Source organism: Cyprinus carpio, chromosome B14, assembly GCF_018340385.1.
Source record: "Cyprinus carpio isolate SPL01 chromosome B14, ASM1834038v1, whole genome shotgun sequence".
Taxonomy (NCBI): Eukaryota; Metazoa; Chordata; class Actinopteri; order Cypriniformes; family Cyprinidae; genus Cyprinus; species Cyprinus carpio.
In genome coordinates this window covers 6,953,583-6,975,833 of record NC_056610.1, presented here as the reverse complement: position 1 = coordinate 6,975,833, position 22,251 = coordinate 6,953,583, and the positions used below count along the sequence as shown (strand labels likewise).

The 22,251-nt window shown below is 35.6% G+C and overlaps 1 protein-coding gene across 15 annotated transcripts in view; it reads left to right on the top strand.

Moving 5' to 3' along the window:
• The window catches only part of LOC109079679 (protocadherin gamma-A11-like), a 159,243-nt gene extending 145,979 nt beyond the window's left edge, over positions 1 to 13,264 (top strand). For all 15 annotated transcript variants that reach the window (XM_042737884.1, XM_042737885.1, XM_042737876.1 and 12 more), the window contains 3 exons: positions 6,013 to 6,071; positions 10,154 to 10,251; positions 11,116 to 13,264. In XM_042737884.1, the coding sequence (XP_042593818.1) occupies positions 6,013 to 6,071; positions 10,154 to 10,251; positions 11,116 to 11,390 (432 nt within the window). In that variant the 3' untranslated portion in view covers positions 11,391 to 13,264. The remainder of the gene's footprint in view (positions 1 to 6,012; positions 6,072 to 10,153; positions 10,252 to 11,115) is intronic.
• The last annotated feature ends 8,987 nt before the right edge of the window (positions 13,265 to 22,251 follow it).

Genomic DNA, 22,251 nt, shown 5'->3' with positions numbered 1-22,251 from the left:
TCTTTATGGTCCTTTTGATCCGTTTAATATATCCTTGCTGAATAAAGTATTGATTTTTATCTTAACTACCCAAAACATTTAAATGGTAGTGTATCACAGTTTCCACAAAAATATCAAGCAGCACTGTTTTCAATTCTGATAATAATCAAAAATGTTCCATGTCAAAATCAGATATCAGAATTATTTCTGAAGGATCATGTGACACGGAAGACTGGAGTAATGCTGAAAATTCAGCAGTACATCACAATAATTAATTACATTTCAAAATACAATTTTTAAAATTGTAATAATATTTCACAATATTACTATTTTTTCTGCATTTTTGATCAAATAAATGCAGCCTTGGTGAGCAGAAGAGATATCTCTCAAAAACATTAAACAATTGTAGTTAATCCAAACATTTGACTGGTAGTACAGGTGGAAAAATATATCAGGTAATGTTTCAGCCTCAGAGCTGGTTAACACACGTTGATGCCTATTTTGTGTTTTGTTTTCTCTGGGTTCTCTGATTTGTTGATGTTTTATGAGCATAGTTTTGTTTCAAATGAAGCAGCTGGGTAATTTGTTAAATATGCTTCAACTGTACATCATAGTGCCATTATTATGATTTAGTAACTGGCTTCCAAAAGCAGCAACAGACTGGCAGGGTGTGAGTCCTGTGACTAAACAGGAAGAGGGAGTTAGAAGATGTGGGCTCACAAAGGAAAAGGCTGCAGACATATTAAGAACAAAAATGAAAGCATTTAGAAGAGTCTGGATGGTTTCAGACAAGAAGGGAGGAGAAAATTAAGTCAAAGTAAGGAAAGAGGCTTAGAGAGTATTGGGATAACATGAACTTTGGGATTTTAGACTTGGAAACATGGTTGTCAGAGAGAAAAACATCTAGATTAGTGGTTCTAAACTATTTTTGCTTCAAGACCCAGATTGTGAATTCAACATCAAGTGGAGACACCAAAATTGTTTAGTGTACAAAAGTAAACATTAATGACTTTGTACTGGAAAACAAGACAAAAAAAAATCTGAGTAAGGAAACATTTTTGGAGTGCACTGGTTAAAATGAAAGATATGAACAGAAATAAGGAGCAGACATAGTGAGTGCACAGAACAGAAACTCTGAAGTGAGGTTGAAAGAGACATGGATAACAGATGGACAGGAAGAGGAACAGACTGACAGACAGAAATGAGGATTTGGATGGGGGAAGGAAAAGGCGGGAATATGAGGGATGGAGAGAGAGAAATAGGAAGTAGGTAGTGGAAAAAAGAGGTGACGGAATAACAGGATTCCAGAGGTCATGCATTGACCCCTGACTTCCTGTTGTGCTGAACTCATGTTATTGCTTCCACACGTCTGAGTCATGTGACCCACATCTGGGATATCCCATAGTGAGTCAATTCTCATTTACATGAGCTCTTGTGTAGGATTTGCCAGTTTCTTATTGCAAGTTCCTTCTGTGTTTCTTTAGCATGTGAAGCGGTTATTTGTAGAGTTTTAGTCAAATGTTACACAAGTTTGCTGTTTATTGAAACTGAATTCCTCCGTAATCTCATGTGTTTATGTCTGTAGGGGATGAGCCTGAGAAATTGAGTTTTTCCTCTTTCTTTCTCCCATTCTCTCTGTTCGGGACCTAATGTCCTATCTCTAAGTCCCTTGAGAGTCGTTCTGTCTCTCGGGTCGCTGGGCTTCCATCTGGCTCTGCTATCATGACACGTGTTCTCTCTCTCTCTCTCTCTGTGTGTGTGTGTGTGTGTGTGTGTGTGTGTGTGAGGAGGCGGGCATGTGAGTTTCAATAGAGATGAAAGAATCACTAATGGACCTGAGGACAGAGAGATGGGGGTGTTCACCTGTGTGTGTGTGTGTGTGTGTGTGTGTGTGGTCCTTTTCTTTTTCACCTTGTCAAAAACATCTTTTGACTTTCACTTTACTTTGAGCATCTTTCTTTCTAACTTTTTTAAAACGGAATCTCACGTAATCTGTCCAAAAAATTACTAGATCATATTGTGCTTAATGAAAACTTTTAGAATTTAAGAAATTAGAATTTCTTGTCTTTTCTTGACAATTGTGCACAGTCTACATCATTTTTTATTATTATTATTGTATTGCTTAAAACATGCAGTAAATTGTATTTTTAAATGTAAAATATTGAATAAGAATCTAATGAGAATGACTCAGCTCAGCTCAGAATTTAAAAGTTACAGTAATTTGTATTTGTAAAAATGTCAAATGTTCCTAAATAGTCATAAATTGTTATTTTTACCTTTTCTTCTAATTTTAGAAATCAAATCTCTTGAAATGATAGACTAATGAGAATTTTAGAAATCAAATCTCTTGCATTTTCATTACAATTAATGCACAACCTACTACAAGTTCTCATTATTGTAATGCAAAACATATGCATGAAATGTATTTTTTAAATATTGATTCAGACTTTAATGAGAATAATCACTATAAAAATATCCAAAACAAATGATAGTAATGATAAATCTGTAGGAAATATGTTTAATTTAAAAAAATATATATAATTTTCCATCTTTACCTTTTGGTTTAAAGGTAAAATGTGGCCTGGACAAATTTATGGGAAATTAATCTGTTTATATGCCAATATTTATGTTAAAACGCCAATTTAATACATGCCAGACAGTTTTATGAGCCAATCTGTTGGAAAGGCTCCAAACTACCAGTGACCAATACTCTGTAAAATTTGTTACTTTCTGTATTTGTTGACTTTCTGCGGTCATGTTATGACAGTAAACACATTTCATGACTTTCTGCCAAATTTGTCCATGTTTTTAGTTTCACCCATTTCACTTTGATCATGTTGCCATTGCGTTTCTCTGAAGCTCTTGTAGTGTCCTACATTTATTCTATTCAGCTGTGACCATCCTGATCAGTACAATCAGACTCTGGTTGGTTGGACTAAGTGGTTTTAGCATTTTGCTGTGTGGTTGCTAGGGAGTTTTGGGTGGTTGCTAGGTGGTTCAAGTCAAAAATGTACACGTTAAGTCTGTCAGGGTTTCTAGACATATGCATCTGCCCTTCTGTTTCTAGTGATAATGTGTGTACAGTTTACAGAGAGCGGCCTGCAAAGTGTTTACAAGTTATACAAAGTAAAATAGATCTTTCTGGAATCAGGTAGCTTCCTGTTCAGTGTGTAGAAAATGCTTAGGGATGTTTCTATTGTGTGATCAGGATATATGTCACATACAGATGTTTTCCATGTGATCTATGTCTTATATAAATATAGTTTGTTCATTCACAGGATCTTTCAGAGTTGATATACTGACCCAGATACTTCTGGTTCATATGTGTGTGCCAGATGTAAAGCTACAGATTAAGACTGAAGGGTTATGAATTATAGTTATAATAAGAACATGTAATTCATCTATGAAAGCTTATATCTGTAAGCTCAATGTGTTAATTTATCGCAGTCCAGTGGCTTTGAATGTGGCTCATTCAATTAGAATTAAGAGTAAGTATGATTCCTTTTATTTGCTGCTCAAGTTTTATCATGACAGATTTGATACACATGTTTTGCAATAGTTCAAATGTGTGTATTTTCATACATACAGTAGGTGTGCTTCATCCTGCTTCAGCATGTGTGCAGAGCATTAGTGTGTTTACAGATGTCACACAGACCTTTAGGCGAATTTGGTGTGTGTGTGTGTGTGTGTGTGTGTTTGGGAGCGTGACACATCTATTGTATGTTATTTGTATAAATATTCAGTATGTAAATAGAATTTTCTGAGTGGACAATTACCACCTGCAGTTGTGACCTTGAGTTAGTGTGGCAAGGTCAAGTTGTGTGACCTCATTCTGATCACCATGGCTGTGGTGAATCTTGAATTAGAAAGGGAACATAGTGAAGTCTTATTGCAGCAATGTAACTGTTGCTACCTGGTCTCATGGCATAAATGTACTATTTGAAAAACTAATTGTTTTAACTGCATAATGTTTTAAAACATATGCTCATAAGAAAGCCAGATACCTCATTATGGAAGATTTGACTTTATTTCTGACATTCCTGACCTTCATGCTCACTCGCTCTAAACTCTTTGTGTCCTTGCCCAATGAGTGTTTTGTACACATGAGGATATGCAGGAATCATTATTGTCTGAAAGACTCTGACCCTGAATCTGACTAATATTGTGATTGTTCTGATTAATCTGATGTGGTTTAGTGAATAATGTTCTGTGTGCAAAGTTATGTGTTTTTATGTTTGGGTCAGAGAAACCTGTGCTCTGTTTGGCTATTTGGCTTTACATTGTGAATAAACATGTTCACAGATATTACCTAAATGGGTGCAAATTTAAAAACTATGTAAATAATTTTTTTTCATGAACTTAAATACTTACTTTTTTCATACAGGTTGGTTTAGGTTAGTCTTGCAGTTGTTGTGTTTACGATTGTGTGTTTATTGAATTACCTGGCTATACTTTGTGACCAAAATTGTCTCCAAAAGTAGTCTAAATTGGAGAAAAGAAGGGGGTTTATTTATTTATTTATTTTTATTTGTGCCTAGTTTCATAGATTTTCATACAGTTAGGGTTTAGGTTGGTAGTAATTAGTCTTAATTCAGGAAAAATCGATATTGTATACTTTTTTTTTTGTCCCCAAAATAAGTAAATAACTGTTGTTTAGTTTAGTTTAGTTTAGTTTAGTTTAGTTTAGTTTTTTGTTTTGTTTTTTTTGTGTTGTTTTGTTTTGTTTGAAAATGCATTTGTAACATTTTGTTTTCATACAGGCCAGGTTACTTAGGTTGTCTAAATCATACTAAAAGGAAAAAGTAGGGATGTTTACAAATGTAAAAAAAAAAAAAAAAAAATGTTATAGCTAAATGCTTATTTTGCTATACTTTAAGACCAAAATTGTCCCCAAAAGTTATGCAAGTTGGGCAGTTTTTAAATTATTATTAATGTATTTTTTTGCAATAACTGGATTACTAAAGCTGACCTGTATGAGATAACATTTAGCACATTTAGAAAAAATAAACATTTTATATAAAACAATATTTTGTATAAATGTATATAAAACAGTCGGCCCCCATTTATATAGTTCATTAAGGATATGTGTATGTGTTGTGTGTATTCTCTGAACTCAGCTGATGTTTGCATTTGTGGGTGTTGCTTTTGATGCAAATATTTACTGTGTGTCTGTGTGTGTATTGTTTGTTTCTTGTACATGGTCTTGCATTTTTTATTGTTGAAATATGTGCGAATATGGAACTAAATGGGCTTTAAGTTCAGTGTGAATTTCTAGTTACAGTTAATTTACGTAAGACTTCAGTTGTTTGTTAATTTGATCTTGATTAGCTAATTTGGCAGTGCTCCATTTCACTGCACAATAAGAGCATGCAGATGAAAAAGGATCCCAAATTCTAGAACTGAAAAGGCTTTTATCATTGCTGTTTTTTTTTTTTTTTTTTTATCATATAAGTAGTTTTATTTTGTGTGTTTCTGATGTGTTAAAGAGATAATATGCAGTGTGTGAGAGGAGTGCTGTCCTGAGGATGGAATCACAATGGTCTTTCTGTCTTTGGACCAATTAGTCACAGAGCTTGTTTCTTGCTCACTGGAACAATCAAGTGTGTGTGTGTGTGTGTGTGTGTTCAGACTGAAACGCTAGAATTCCTGCTCATCCCAGCCATCTCTCAGACACGCTATCATTATTAATTGTATATTTGTGTATGTGAAGCACCCATCTTTTTCAAATGAAACCTCTCTAGAAGTCATTTGTCAAAGCTGCTTCTGACATTCATTTAGACTTTATCGTACTCATGTTTCCTTTGGCACTATGTAATAAAGTGAACAAGTCTCTTGTTCTCGTGGTTTGGTCACATGCTGCGTCCTCAAGGTCACACTGACGGCCGTCACCGCATACAGGATACGCTCTTACATCACTTCTCTGTCCTCATGGCAACAGCGAGGTCACACAAATAGACTTGCAAATGAATGGTGCTGTACTTTTCTTTTCTTTTTATATGTCATTACTCATGCTTTCCTTTTGTCTCGTTACAGCAAAAACCACCCAGCGCTGACTGGCGTTTCACCCAGAACCAGAGGCCCGGGCCCAGTGGGTGAGTAACACACACACGTTCACTAAGATTTGCATTATGCAAAGGCAGAAAGTCCCCTCTTTTGAGAGCAGAAACATTTGCATTGAATAAATGGATAGCACACACACTGAGGTGCATATACACTGTATATGTGTGTGTATAGAATAATAGAAGACATACAAAAATTAATTTGCATGTAGATTTGCTTGTGTATAAGAAATATAGGCTGTTAACGTAAATGTAAGACAGGTATAATGCAATTCCAAATAGAAAGCGAGAAGCCAAAAGAGAAAGAAACTAGCTGTGCTGAATCTTAATGTTCTTTTCTTCTTAACAAAATGGCTGCTGTTTTTCAAGCACTTTCCCCTCCACCCCCAACACTTCAATCTGCCAAGAGAAAGAGAAAGAGGCCAGAAAGAGAAAAAGCGGGACAGTGAAGTTTATTGCCATGCTAATGCCTGTTATAGTCATGCATTGTGCTGAAACTGATTGGAACTATTAAGATGCCAAAGAACTTTGACTATTTCAGTGTGATTGACAGCGAATCGTCCAATCAGATGCTCTTTAGGGGGAGGGGGAGGGGTCGACCACAGGCAGCCAATAGTGTCCAGATTCTCTTGTGTGCCAGTGTTCACGGCGCATCGGTTTCCATAACAGACGTTACACAACACATTCCAGCCTGACAGGACCCAGTTTGAAAGAATCCATTTGGAAGAAATTAAATATTTTTGTTTAGTTTAAATTGGCAGCGCTATTTATATCGCAGCAAGCCCAAAGATCTGTGTGTTGTTAGCAAGGTTATGATACTGTAAAAGATAATTTTTTGAAGTTGTAAATAAATCAAAGGTAATGGGAGTATGTTTATATGTTAATTATTTGGGTATTTTCTTGCAATTTTGGAGTGAAAATAGTTTCAAAGTTTCAGGGTATAGGCAACTAAAACTAAAACCATATAAATCCCCCTTGAAAGAGTGAAGTAAATACTGAATACTTTTTTATTTTCATTTGACGTACTAAAATAGGTAAAAATAAATAATGAATATAAATTTTAAATACATATAAATCTAAATACATAAATATCATTACAAATTATATAGATAGATAGCTAGATAGATGGATAGATGGATAGATAGATAGATAGCTAGATAGATGGATAGATGGATAGATAGATGAAATAATAAAACTAATAAATAAAGAACTAATAAAAATTACAAAAATAAAATAAAAATACACAAATTTAAGCTAAAAATATAATACAATCTAATTTAAAATATTAATTAAAACAATAATAGTATCTCAAAGATACTAAAAAAACACAGTGCTTCAGTTTTAAACTTATTTTACCTTAGTTTCTGTCAAAATACCATAGTTAATATCAGTCTTTTCTTTCAGTTCCTTCAAGCTCCAGCCTACACATGTAAGGTGGACGCCGCCGAGCAGGCTGAGGTATTGAAGTGTAGCTAGAGTCCCTGCTCGTTCCTGTAGGATCAGGTTCCTCATCTGAGGCTATTGGTGCTGTGTTAGTGTCCAATAGTGATGCTGGGGCCGTTCTGCTCATAGAATAGAATAGAAAACAGTGTGTAGAGTTGTGTACGTTAGTATCTTCGACCTTGTTGCAGCGCATCCCACGGTTTTGGATTCTTGAAGGGAATTGCACAATGTCCTTTGTGTAAACATTTGTAAGGGGTTTTATGAATGAACAGCTACAAACAATGACATCTTGGACTATAACATTCACATTTTTTATACAACTCACAATCTGGTCCACAGGAAGTGATTATCTGACCACAGGATGTGATAATGCTGACCACAGGAAGTCTGATTTCCTGAAAGTGTAATTAGACGCTGATTGTAGAGAAATGAGGCATTTAATTTTCATGCTACTAAACAGGAAATCTTGACTGTTGTCCTGAAGTGTTGTGCCAGGATATGGCGAGTTAACCCGGTTTGCTTTGTTCTGTGTTTGAAAGTAGCGATGGTTAAGTGGTTAAGGATCTGAACTGGTGGCCCAAATGTCTCAAGACAGTTTGATCTCAGTATTGTCAGTATGAACTGAATAGATCATTGCTCTGGTTCTCATAAGGGTTGATCACTTTAAAACATCACCCTGTTTTTCCCTCATCTTGGCACTGTGAGTTCATCTCTTTTGAAATGCTTGGCAAAAACAAGTCTTTCCCTCCTCAAATGTGTTTCTGCCCTTCATTCTTTCTGTCACTCTTTCCTTCACATGCCCAAAATTTCAGCTTTCTTTCTTTCTTTCTTTCTTTCTTTCTTTCTTTCTTTCTTTTCTTTTTTTTCCTTCTTTCTTTCTTCTCTTTTTTCTTTCTTTCTTTTTTTCTTTCTTTCTTTCTTTCTTTTTCTTTTTCTTTCTTTCTTTCTTTCTTTCTTTCTTTCTTTCTTTCTTTCCCAGTGTCTTTCCTGTCTTTGGGTCTGTTTTAGCCTCCTCTCCCACCCGTCCTGTGGTTGTGTCTTGTATGCAGATGTTGTGCTGTGCCGCTGCGGTTGATTGTCTGGTGTATGTGGTGATAGACAGTTTTACAGCCGCTGGGCTCATTTAAGACAGGAAGTGAGACCCCACGAGACCCCGACTTCAGAGACAGATGGCTTTTAGCATTAGCATCACATTCTCTCTCTGTGCTAGAGGAGCTTGTTAGTAATTCATACTTATTTGAATTTTGTCCATACAGACTGTGAGATGGTGGGTTCAGTGGTTTTTTTCCTGTTCGTTGTGACCTGATTTTTCCAGCATCTGTGTTCATTTGCTTTCAACCAAATGAAAGGCTTCAGAACAGTAAACAGGCAGCAGTAATAAGCTAATTATTTAGCCCAGTGATTTATTTATTGTTTGTTTATTGTTAATAACTGTAATTGTTAAGCATTGTTATGCATTTTAAGTTTCAAGTTCCTGCAATTTTTTCCCCAATTTGAACTGATCTAGATTTTCTCACACTGAAGCTTCTTGAAGCTTGTACTTTTTTTTAAGAAATCAAAACTTTTATTCAAGATTGCATTAAATTGATCAAATGTGACAGTAAAGACATTTATGATATTACAAAAAAATAAAAAATAAAACTACTTGATGTTATTTAGAATTTTCTATTAATCAAAGAATCCTAAAAAAAGTATCATTTTTTCCACAAAAATAGTAAGCAGTACTTTATACTGTATATTAACTCTTTTTGAAATTAATAACAGGAAATGTTTTTTTAAGCAGGAAATCAGTATATTAGATTGATTTCTAAGGATTGTGACACTGAGGACTGGAGTAACGATGCTGAAAATTCAGCTTTGTATCACAGGAATAAAGTATATTATATAATATATTCAAATAGAACATGGCTATTTTTAATTTTAAAAATATTTCAGTTTTTACCATATTTTTTGATCAAATAATTGCAGTCTTAATGAGCAGAAGACATTTTTTTTTTCCAAAAACATTTATATAAAAAACTCTTTTAAAATTTTGAAGAGGAAATGTGTTTCCTGATGTTACTGGGAACAGGATGAGGAACCTCCATTATTCTTCCCACACGCAGAGAAAAGACATCCGGGATGTTTTTTTATGTGGAACAGCGATTTTGTCCTTTGTTCACGTAGCCTTTACTAATTAAGGAAAGTTTTTAATGTTTTAATTAACGCATTATGTGCTGTTTGTGGTGCTGTAATCTTCAAAACTAAACTCCTGTGTTTGTGGGGAATTAATGGAAGTAAATTGGAAGCGTATTTGTTGCTTTTCCTGGTTACCGACAGCGAAGCAAGCTTGGTGCGTGTAATGAGTTGAATTTTAGTGCGATCAGGGCTTTTGTTCACCGTGGATGCAAAATGCAGAGTTTTTAAAACAAGCCTTTGATGATCAAGTAGGAGCACATGGAAGTGTTCAGTGGTTTTGTGTGCATGTGCTGTAGTTTTCAGCAGCTGTTACTGCTCATTCTCCGCTCGTTTTCGTTTTCCAACATGGTGTAGTTAAAAGTAACATGGAGGATTTTGTGTGTGTGTATTAAATTAGGGCACAAAGCGCCTCACACTCACTGCAGCTGTTGCTGATAGCAGCATTACAGAACGGCCTCTGTTTTGCTGACTCTATTTCCTTTTCCTCTCTGCAGGGCTGCTGCCACTCCTGAGGTTGCCATGGGAACAGGACCCTGGCCCAACCCCCCAACCGAGGCCGAGCAGCTCCAGGCTCTGATGGCCGCTGCTAATGGTGAGAATCTCTCACTTGCTCTTTAATGGTGTCAAGCATCTAGCATTCTAACATTCTAACAGTCAACATTGACTTTATTGCATTGCTATCTGATTAATCAGTCATTTACATCTTAATCAGACAAATTTTTGCATATATGCTTGCATGCATGATTGACAATGAATGAGCACAAGCACAGTCACAGTTCAGTGGCCCATATCTATACAAAGCAAATCAAAGCTGTTGACACACAGCAGCATGACGTCAGCCTCTCTCATGTTTCCTTTATTTTCACTGCTGCTGTGACTGAGCAGGAATAAAAAGAAAGTGACTCATCGCACATTCACGTTGCTGTGCATTTCTTAATCATTTTGACGAATGCTGCTGCTATAAAAGTCTTTGTCTCTTTTCTTGTGGAATTTAATTCATTCTTGCTGAATAAAGGGGAAAGAAATCTTACTGACCCCAACGTTTGAACTGTAGTGTACATTAGCTTATGTAAAAGCTAATTAGAGCAGATTGTTTTGGCCAGATCCTGAAGCCATTCACACAGACAGATGAGAACAAGTGGAATCATTTTATATTTGTTCACAAAGACTCTGAGACAAACATTATTGAGTTATTTGGTTCCCACTGGAGAGCGTCACTGTTTCCACTGTTCTGTCCAGCACTGTTCTGAGATCAGACATTCAGCAGTTTTCCACTAACACTCAGTTTGAATTCATCATTGTTCTTTTTTGTAGATTGAAATCTTGTAGAGTAAGCTTTGTTGCATAGATGGTTTATTGAGACTTAATATGTTAAACAAATAATTTGAAAAAGAGTTCAGGAGCTGTGTGAAATCCTCTCAGAATCACCTAACAGAAACCTCTCTTCTCTCTGCAGAAGTCAGCGAGGCGACCAACACTCTGGGTCCGGGCACCATGGGTCTGAGCACCCGCTACAGCCCTCAGTTCACCCTGCAGCACGTCCCTGATTACCGGCAGAATGTCTACATCCCTGGCAGCACCGCCACCCTGACCTCCAACCAGCAGCAACCCCAGCAGGCCCTGCCGCCTCCACAGGCCGCCATAGCCGCTGCCGCTGCCCAACCTGAGCCGCCCAAAGCCGCCCAGACGCCCGCCAGCAAGAAGAAATCCACCAAGAAAGATAAGAAGTAGAGAGTCGTAGGTTTAGGGAGGTTAAAATAGCTGGATGACTCTATTCTGTGCTGTTCTGAGGTTTGCTGGAAATCGGTAACTGTTTAGAGAAAAAAATTAGTGTAAAAATAAGACAGTATGTCAATGTAAACCCCCTTCTAACCACTTTGTCTATTTCACACATGCATTTGTTTTAAGTACTGTAAAATTGTTTCCTGATTCATTGGACGTTCACATATTTGGAGAGAAATTTGTTTTTCATTCTCGTGTTTGCCAAGTTTATGCAACTTCTAAGTGACACTATACTCCTGCGTATATCAAGCCAATATTGTATTTACCACAGTACTTTACCGTGATCATGTTAAACTGACATCTGGACAGGAAGAGGAAATGTATTCTTATAACAATCACATTCTTGTTTCTACAAAGACACAGTGTCCAGTGCTGTGGATGTTGCAATGTTTGTAAAATGCATCATGGTGATTACTTAACTTTTTGTTATTGTTTGCTAAAATACCACTATGGACTCTTTTTTAATTGATCGTTTTAGGAGAAGTGTTGATGTAGATGCAAGTCAGGTGATTATTGCTGCATGCTGTTTTTTGCGCTATAGATAATCTCCATATCACCTGACATCTATAAACACCCCTCTTACCTTCTCACAGTGGAGGTTAGCAGTTAAACCATCCGCTTTTATGATGATTTGCATTTGCTTTTAAAGAATGGATCCCCCTGTGTATCACTGAGCCTGAGTTTGGTTGTTGTTGCTTTTTTGTAATGTTAACGGAATGTTTATGGAGCATTAGTGAAGACCGAGCCATAATGAGAGCGTTGTAAAACCAGTCACAAGTCCACAAGTGCCCGCAGTGGCATATCATCCTTAGTATTCAGTATTTCCAGGTTATCCTGAAGTGTTGAAGCTCTTTATCAGCGCTGGTTGTACTTAGATGGGTTAGTTATGATACTTTCAGTGAGTGTCTGTTGTTTTCAAAACCTCCTGACTTTGTAATTTGCTGATCTAGGCAGCAATCAAGCTCAAGAAATTACGGATGGAATATGAATACTGTTAAAATCCAATACCAGTTAGGATTGATGCTGTTTTAGGAGGCAACTTGCCCTCATTGAATGTGCAACAAGCACAGTAACTGTCATTAGAGTCAGTTATTAGAACTTTGAAAGCTGGTTCTAGAAAATACTTATAGTGCTAAAATTTCATCCAAATGCTGGTTCCAGTTCACTTTCCCTCTGAATACAACAGTTCTCATACCACTGGCATGACGTTCCTTTGTAAATAGAAATTTGCCCTTAAAAACCCATGATATTCAGCTCAAAAGGAATGGCTTACTACTGGAATGTCATTTTATTTTACAAAAAGAAATGCACAAAAATATAAAAATGCAGAAAAAGAAGAAAAAAACAAACACTTTTGACACACTTACCAATGTAGTTCTTTAGTACTATGAAGGCCAACTAACGCACCTGTAAATAAAGAGTTTAACTTACTTATGAAAATAAATAGTGACACACTCTTAGTCTAGAAGTTGTGATGTTATGCATATATTTTTGTGTTCATCTTCCTCTTTTCCTGTCACTTTTCCATGAGAAGACACAAAAAGGAGGGCAAATAGACCTAAAGTCCTCCGTTATTAATTTTGTGCTCTCTGTCATGCTTACATGTGAAAATGCTTCTTAATGTCTATATGAAGAATCTGAATAGATCTATTATCTGTGTGTGTGCTGATGCTGTAATCCTGCTGTAACATCTCTGATAAGACGCTTTGAGTCCCGGCTCCTGTGTGCTACTTGCATTTTATATGCTAATATTTATATTGCTGTATTATTTTTTTGTTTCTTTTCCTGAACACTGACATTTCAAATAAAAGGTTCTCAAATTATCTGTTGTCTTTTTTTTTTTTTCAGTTGTAAAAGTTTGAATTTTTTCAGAATTTATACACCATAGCACAGTAAGGGTGAATCTAAGTTATAGTTTCACATGAAATAAAAATGTTTAAACAGCAATGTGTGTGTGTGTGTGTGTGTGTGTGTGTGTGTGTGTGTGTGTGTGTGTGTGTGTGTGTGTGTGTGTGTGTGTGTGTATATGTATATACACTCTCATGTTTGCCAAATTTATCCAACTTCTAAGTGACACTATACTCCTGCATATATCAAACCAATAAGGTATTTACCACAGTACTATACAATGATATATACGCACTCACATACATTATGCCATTTAAAAAAATGTATATATATGTTTTTCATGTAAGGCCATAAAAGATTTTCCCACCGACTTGTAAATTAAATAGTTTGCATAATGAATGTTCTTTGAAATCCTAATGCATTAAAAGAGTAAGAAAAATAGAAAAATTAAAAGAAAAAAAGAAAAGAGCAATAGTCTCCTGAGGGTTTGATTTGCATTAACGAACAACTGAACTTCAATAAACGTATGAATCTACTTCTAGTTCACTGTTCAGTCTTGAATAAGATGTATTTTCTCTACAGTGGTCTAAATGGCCTCAAAAATGTATGCAGTTAAAGGATTTGACCCTTGGTTCAGTGATCTGCATTTTCAGCTCTGTTTTAGTCTAACTAAAATAGATGAAACACTGTTCTCTTTCAGAAGCACAAAGACTTTGTGTTTTTCTCAAATCTCTGCTTCCTTTGCCAAAAATTATTCAATGTTTTCACAGCTGTGAGGTTTGACAACAAACGAAAGATTTTCACCAGGTTACAAACAGGTTATCAGGATCGGATCTGATTTAGGAGATGTGAAGATCAGCAGGGGTCCGAGGTCAAAGTTGTTTCTCTACAGTCAGCCTTATTAGGGTCACAGCCAGATTTTAGCCTGAGACAATTAACAGATGGCAATAAAAATCCAGCAGAGACAAAAAGAAAGTGTGCTTCATTTTCGCTGTCATAAAACCCTAGGGAAAAATCACTCTGTTGTCAAGCACAAAAAGAATACACAGAGAAGCCCATCTGTTCACCCAACACACACTGCATCAGCACCCTTACAAAAAAATGTCTTTTCCACTTCAGCTGGCATTACCATGGAAACCCCTTCCTTTTCCAAGAGTCTCGAATGGAAAGAGTGCTTAGAATCCAAACAGAGCAAAAAAAAAAAAAAAAAAAAAGAGGACAGACCAACAAAACATACAGACATGTGGAAAAGTGAAGGTGTGGGGGAAGGACTGAAATACACAGATCAGAGAAGACACACTTGAAGCTTTTCCTGAAGGATTATCGGGAATGCAAATCAGAGGAAATCCTCTTTTTAACAGTTTGATCACTACTTGGATCACAAAGTGGATTAAAGAGGCCACAATCTACACATTATTAACTCTTCAGTTCGATTTAAATATGTTTGATTGCTATGACAAATTTTAAACTGCAGCTATTTTAGTTAGCTATTTTAGACCTCTTTTAAACCTATCAAGTTCTTTCAAATAAATATCAAATTCAAAACTTTTACCTTCATATGTTCCTGATGTTATACTGAACCATTTAACTGTGCACCTTAGTCCAAAAAAATGTATTGCCTTCATAATCTTTCATCACAATGTAATAACTCACTCCACTGCTGAAACTGAAAACTATTAAAAAAGGCTAATGTCATGTAAAGAGAGTAACCAATAGCCAAATAGCTTTTTGGAGACAGTAGTTAACCTTATTTCACATAAACCACTTTTAGAAGTGGGAGATAAAAAGTCAACATCAAAACTCAAAACTGCTTCTTTGGGCACCTTTATTTAAAAAATCAAATAGTTTTAAACCTTAAATCAAGCTCTTTTGATCCACATTTATTGATCCACACATTTAAGTGCAAGTATGAACTAACATTCATAGTTACACAGAAACCTGGGAGAAAAAAGCAAACATAATAATAATAATAATAATAAAAAAACTAAATTTATCTAAAATATCTTTTTATATTAAATAAGAATTGTACACATCCTCATAACTCCCCATGCTTTGTCCAAACAATTATTTACATAAGATTTCTTCTTACCCAATGTTAAATTCTGTTTAGTCTCAATTTAAAAAAGACTTTGCTGACTTTCGTGGAAGTTGTTTTTTTTTTTTTTTTTTTTCAGTGTGCTTTATAATTTCAATTAAAAGTTTTAAATGTGAGAAATGTGAATGGTAGGCCATGTCTACATAGTACATCTAACTTTAATGTCAAAAGAGCAAGTACAATTTAGTTGTTTTCTCTGAGTGGAACTTTAGTCTTGCAGTGAACAGCATCTGGAGGACAGATTCAGGTCTGTAAGAACAACGATATTAATGTCACACAGAGAGTGAATAACCAGATCATTTGATTTAAGAACCATTGTGTGTGTGTGTGTGTGTGTGTGTGTGTGTGTGTGTGTGTGTGTGTGTGTGTGTGTGTGTGTGTGTGAAAGTGTGACATCCGAAGAACATTAGACACGCAGACTCAGACTTCAGCACTATGGCGACAGGTGTTGTCAAGGCAATAAGGCAGCTGCTTAGGATATTCTGGGATGTTGCCCTCATACTGTTTCCCAAATGGTTTGACAGAATTGTGAGGAATGCAACAAACAACCAATCACAGATCATCTGATAATCATGCTGACCAATCAAGCTTCAGTCTCATTTCCACCCAAACATAATGCCTTAACTATATATACAATTATTAATATCCTTATGAATATCCTATTAAATGAGCTATATCGCACGAGTAGCCATGTGATAGTGCTCTATGTTAGCACAGCAGTGATCCGAGTGCCGTAATAACAGCAGTGCTGATATAGAACAATGTCACACAGTATGTAAATAAATAAGATACAACCATAGAGTGTTTTTAAAAAAAAAAACATTTTGTGTTCGGAACTACTTCCTTCTGCAACGGATTCAAATCTGAAGTTGACAGATGAGCCCAAGCCTCTGTTACTGTTAATAAAAAAAAAAAAAAAAAAAAACACCTTAGAACTAGAATGAATGTTGAGCAACTTGAAAGATCATATTATGTAGAGAGAGATGGACTGAGCGAGATTACCTTTATCTGATACAGCATCAATCACATTCAAAACAAAACATTAGTTTGAATTTCCGCCGAGGAAAGCGATATCTTTGTCTTAGTATCCTTTCAACTGTTACAGGAATTTCCCATGAAAATGTGGTCAATGCATTTACAAGGTGTTTCTGAAAGTAAAAATAATATAAAAGTCTTTGCTCGTGACTCATAAAGACAGACTCTTGTCACCATCTAATGACAAAACATTGTAACCAAAATCACCATCACTAATACACAGACCGTTTCTCAATTCCAAATACTATTACTATTATTATTACATTTAATAAACCACAACAGCCATTTTAAAATTGCTTAGAAGTGACATGGCATACAGCCAAGTATGGTGACCCATGCTCAGAATTCATGCTCTGCATTTAATCCGTGAACACACACCCAGAACAGTGGGCCGCCATTTATGCTGAGGTGCCCAGGGAGTCTGCCCGGGGAGCAGTTGGGGGTTTGGTGCCTTGCTCAAGGGAACCTCAGTCATGGTATTGCCAGCCCGAGACTCGAACCCACAACCTTAGGGTTAGGAGTCAAACTCTCTAACCATTAGGCCACGACATCCCCTAGGAAGTCAGTTGTGTTGTCTGAATTGCTAGGCAATTCAGTCAAAAGTACAAAGACAGCCCACTGATCCAGCATCAAAGATATACAAAAATATAAAATTATGAAACTTTGCCCACAGCCAAAACTGTTTGCTCTGAAACAAATAAGAGATTAATGAGACCAAAGGCTGCCTGTTAGATTTACCCAAACAAATTACATCATATGTCGCTATAGGGACACCAGAGCCAGCAGCAAATTCCAGAAGATCAGGCTGATGTGAGGCTACTCACAGTGGGTACATGAGAGCTTAACAGCTGCTGATTCCCTAGAGCTCACATCTCCGAGAACAATGAAGCAAATTTTCAAATAGGTGCTATCTTTATTAGCAAACCACATATTTAAGTCTAAAAAAGAAGCTTGCGTTCTGCAGGTGAACATCACTTGATTGTGCCATCCCAAAGAAGCACAAAGTCACTTTTACAGACTTTTAAATTAAATGTTCCCTCCTGGTGGAATGACCTGCCCAACTCAATCCGAGCAGCTGAGTCCTTAGCCATCTTCAAGAATCGGCTTAAAACACATCTCTTCCATCTTTATTTGACCCTCTAACCTTTTCACTCACTATTCTAATTCTATTAAAAAAATTAAAAAAAAAAAAAAAAAAAAAAAATCTAACTACCTTTCTAAACTTTTTGTATTCTATCTATTTTCTTTTCATTTATTATACAATTATAAAAAAAATGACCTCTAACACTAGCTTGCTCTATTCTTTTTCTATTCTATCTGTTTTCTTTTTATTTATTATATTATTTAAAAGTCCTTGCTACGTGTACTGTGTTTAGGCTAACTGAGACTTGTTATAGCACTTATATATCATTGCTCTTTCGTTGTTTTTGATTGCTTCCATTGTCCTTATTTGTAAGTCGCTTTGGATAAAAGCATCTGCTAAATGACTAAATGTAAATGTAAAAAAGTACATTCTTGTCTTAAAAAACTCTTAAAACTACATTATGTGACCCAACAACAGTAGTATATAAAATAGTTCTCACTCAACTTAACTAAGGTTTCTGAATAACTTCGGCATACTTTGTGAATGATTTCTGCTAACTGTTGCAAACTGAGTAAGGTACTAAAATATTTTATTAACAACATTTTCAGGTTTTACAGAGTGGAATAACAGCTGCAGAAATGACACACAACAGCTGTAAGTAATGTGTGCTCAACATGACTAAATATATCAACAACGAATTCATTAGGACTCATGGTAAACATTGCCGAGGGTGTTTGCCTTTCTAAATTTTAAAAAAGAACCGTGGCAACATTCTGTCAAGTCAAAGATCAGCATGGGAATAATCTAAGAAAGAGACCTACAAAATATTCTACATTCTCAGAGAGGAATAGATACATTGATGCTGTTATTTTGGCGCATTTGGCTCTATATAGAAACATGGGCTGGTGCATGTTTATGGTGAAAACAGACTCAGGGAAAAAAGGGTTTTGTGGTTGTGGTGGTGCTGGATGGATTATTTTGGACCGTGTTCTTTCCAAATGAACTCTGACAGTGACTGAACACAGTCCAGCAATTCAGCAACAAAAGCTTCCTTTAATAACAGCAGGAAGTCCAGAGAAAATTCCTTTACAGTGTCAAGTCATCACAGATCTACTGCCCTACTTTACCCACAATCCCTCTGCCAACAATCCCTCCCTCTGAGTCTGTCCGGAAAGATTAAAGAACCGAGGAAAAGAGAGCCAGATGAAAAGGCACGTTTTAAATATTCATTACTCACAAAACACTTTAGATCATGTAAAGCTATACTAAGTATAGTGCACTAAGAGACAAAAATCACTCTGACTTGACACCAGCCACAATTGCATGCTGGGTAACCATCGATACCACAACAATTACTTCAAAAATAGTATAAGTAGTAGATATGCAATTCTAAACATAGCCACAGTCCCGCCCAACTACTGTAGGAAGACAATATGAGGGAAATCTGTATTTTGAACAATGACAGTGCAGGAAAAAAAGTTGTCCAAGTTACCAGGAGCATAAATAAAGCAGGATATAAGAGTGACTCAGTTATACACGTGTCAGCTCCCATGAAACACATACACACTCAGCCATGAACAAACAAGTGACTCACACTGATCTAAAGAGTTTTTTGTGAGTTTTTGGAGGGGGAATGATGAAATTATTGCAGAAATTTCACCTTTAGTCACCAAAAATCCTCATGCAAACGTCTGTGTGTGTAATAAGTTTAATTACACTGTCTGACTGTTGCAACAGTCCCCTGGGTCTCAGACTAAAGGGGTAACATCATGGAAAACTATTGATGAAATAACATTCCTGACTCAAAACTCCACCCCAAACATTTACAAACTAGCCTGCACCAAAACACAAAAAAAGTTTAGAAATACTCATGGTAATAAAATAAAATAAAATAAAATAAAAATTGGAAAACAATAAAGTTATAAGGAGTCCAAATCTCCAATAAATAAATAAATAAAATAATATAAAATGGTTTCATTTTAATTAATCTTGGAAAACAACAAAATTACAAGGAGTCAAAATGAAAAAAAAAAAAAAAGATAAGATAAGATAAGATAAGATAAGATAAGATAAGATAAGATAAGATAAGATAAGATAAGATAAGATAAGATAAGATAAGATAAGATAAGATACGGAAAACAAGAAAATGATAAGGAGCCCAAACTAAAAATCACAACACATTAAAGAAAAAATCTAAATATAACAATCAATCATTCAGACACTTCACATCACAAAACATACAATGTGTCTTTATCAGTCAACCAAACAGTCACTGGTTATTCACATGACATGTCATGTCCTCAGGCAATTGCCCTCTGCTTAGACGACCTGCAGTCTGATGAGGCTCACAGCAGCATGGACATAAAGAGACTCTCTCACTCACTCACTCACTCTCTCTCTCTCTCTCTCTCTCTCTCTCTCTCTCTCTCTCTCTCTCTCTCTCTCTCTCTCTCTCTCTCTCTCTCAATCACTCTCTCACTCAGCACTCACTCACTCTTACACAGGCACGCACACACACACACACACACACACACACACACACAAATTGGATCTATACTATCTGGGTCAAAAAGAGGACGTAGCATTCAGTATGTAAAGCAACTAAATCAGATAATTCATAAAAATAGTGTTAAGAGACACTATACTGAGAGAGAGCATTTGAAATCAAAATCTGTTGTAACATCAATATGAATGTCTTTGATGTCACATTTGATCAATTCTAATGTACTTTTGCTGACAAAAATATATGATTGTTAAAAAAATACTGACCTCAAGCTATATAGACTTGTCCCGTCTGCCATTTATTTCCTGTAAAAAGAGAGGAAGGTCAACATTGAAGACATCTAACTACTGGGAGAGATTTTCTCTTTCTCGCTGAAGAGCAGCAGGACTGATTGAGGTCAGTTTGTTATCTTCAGATCAGCTGTAATCAAAGCATCTCTGTCTCTCACCATAATCATCATCTCTCACACAGGACTGAAAGAGAAGATCAAGGCATCAAGACCGGATGATATTTAGTAATAAAATTACTAATAAAATAGTGTTTTACTAATAAAACACTAGTTATGATGACTTACTAGTTATGATAAGGTGACTTACTTCTACTTAATTCTACACAAATAAAAACAGGGCTATGAGAGACAATTCATTTTCACATCTAGTTTTTTGTCAGTTGCCTTTTGTTTCATTGGCTGAATAATTGAAGTCAAGTGTTTGAACAGACTGTCTATTGCTCTCACCTTGTTTTCATGTGGGTCAAATGAAATATGCGTCTGCCCTGCCTGAGGCTGTGCTCACATTAATCCAGATATATCTGAAAACAAATTTTTTTCTCTACATTTTGGCCTTTTGTCCACACAGAGACAGCATTTTTGCCCAGCTTTTTGAAGATGCTCTCCCAAACGGATATTTTTTTATTTTTTTTGATCACTCATCAGTATACTCCATACACCAGTACACTCTGAATTAGGGATTAAAACATTTCCTTCTATTTTCCATCACTGTGTTTCATATCCATCTTTTTGGCAGCCTTCATCTATATCCCCTGTACAGAGAGACTCAAGAATTTGGCAATACACACAAATTAGCAGTCCATCCTTCTCTCTCTCTGACTCCACCCTCCAAAAACAGCCACATACTCTCCCACATTCACTCGCTACCTGGAGACACCATGACACTGAGCCAGCCAATCAGCTGCCTGAGAACTCAACTCCTGCCTTCCGATTGGCCGGCCGCTCCAGCTCTCATTACAGCATCAATGCGGCCGTCATTGTGCTGTCTGGCCACAGCTGAGCCAATTACTGGCCAAGAGTCTTTCCTGAAGAACACAAACAACCAGATAATAAAGCAAAGCAGAGGGTGAAATATAACAAGAGCCATGTAACAAGAAACAAAGAGGATCTGTAATGAGAAACACACATAAACAAAGAGCTCTATGCCTTTATGTTTAAACAATGTGTTTAAATGAAAGCAAATGTGCATTGTCAACACACACAAAACACACAGCATCTCATCATGAACAAAATAATTCTGAGCTGCTTTTATCTTCTTTAAGAGCTCTAATCAGTTCATCGTGTTTATTTTTCTCTTCCTGTCTTTCACTTCACTTTCTCTCTGTTGAAAATCTAGGTTTCTACACTTAAAAAAAAATAGTGTACATATTCATTCAGGAATTGCTAGTACTGCACACAATGACAATGTTTAATGTTTTATGTTAAATGTTTTTTTTTTTTTTTTTTTTAAGTAAGACTGAACCTTCTTTCCTGTTTCTTTCTTTCTTTCTTTCTTTCTTTCTTTCTTTCTTTCTTTCTTTCTTTCTTTCTTTCTTTCTAATTTTAAATTAAATTAAATTAAATTAAATTAAATTAAATTAAATTAAATTAAATTAAATTAAATTAAATTAAATTAAATTAAATTAAATTAAATTAAATTAAATTAAATACATGCTTCACTTATCCTTATAAGGTTTTTTCTAAGTAAATGAGTGATTTTGACAGTTTTATTTCTGTATAAGTTATATACTATCATAGTAGATATTAATATTTTGTTTTTATTTTAAGATTTTCAGGCTATTTTAATTTTAGTTTAAGTTTTAGTAATTTTGTTATGTGCATTTGTCATTTTTATTATTTAATGTAGTTAATGTTAATAAATTAAAACTAATAAAAAGTATTATTTTAATAAATTATTAACTACATTAGTTGAACAACTAACAATGAGCATTCAATGAGCTTCAGCAGCATTTATTA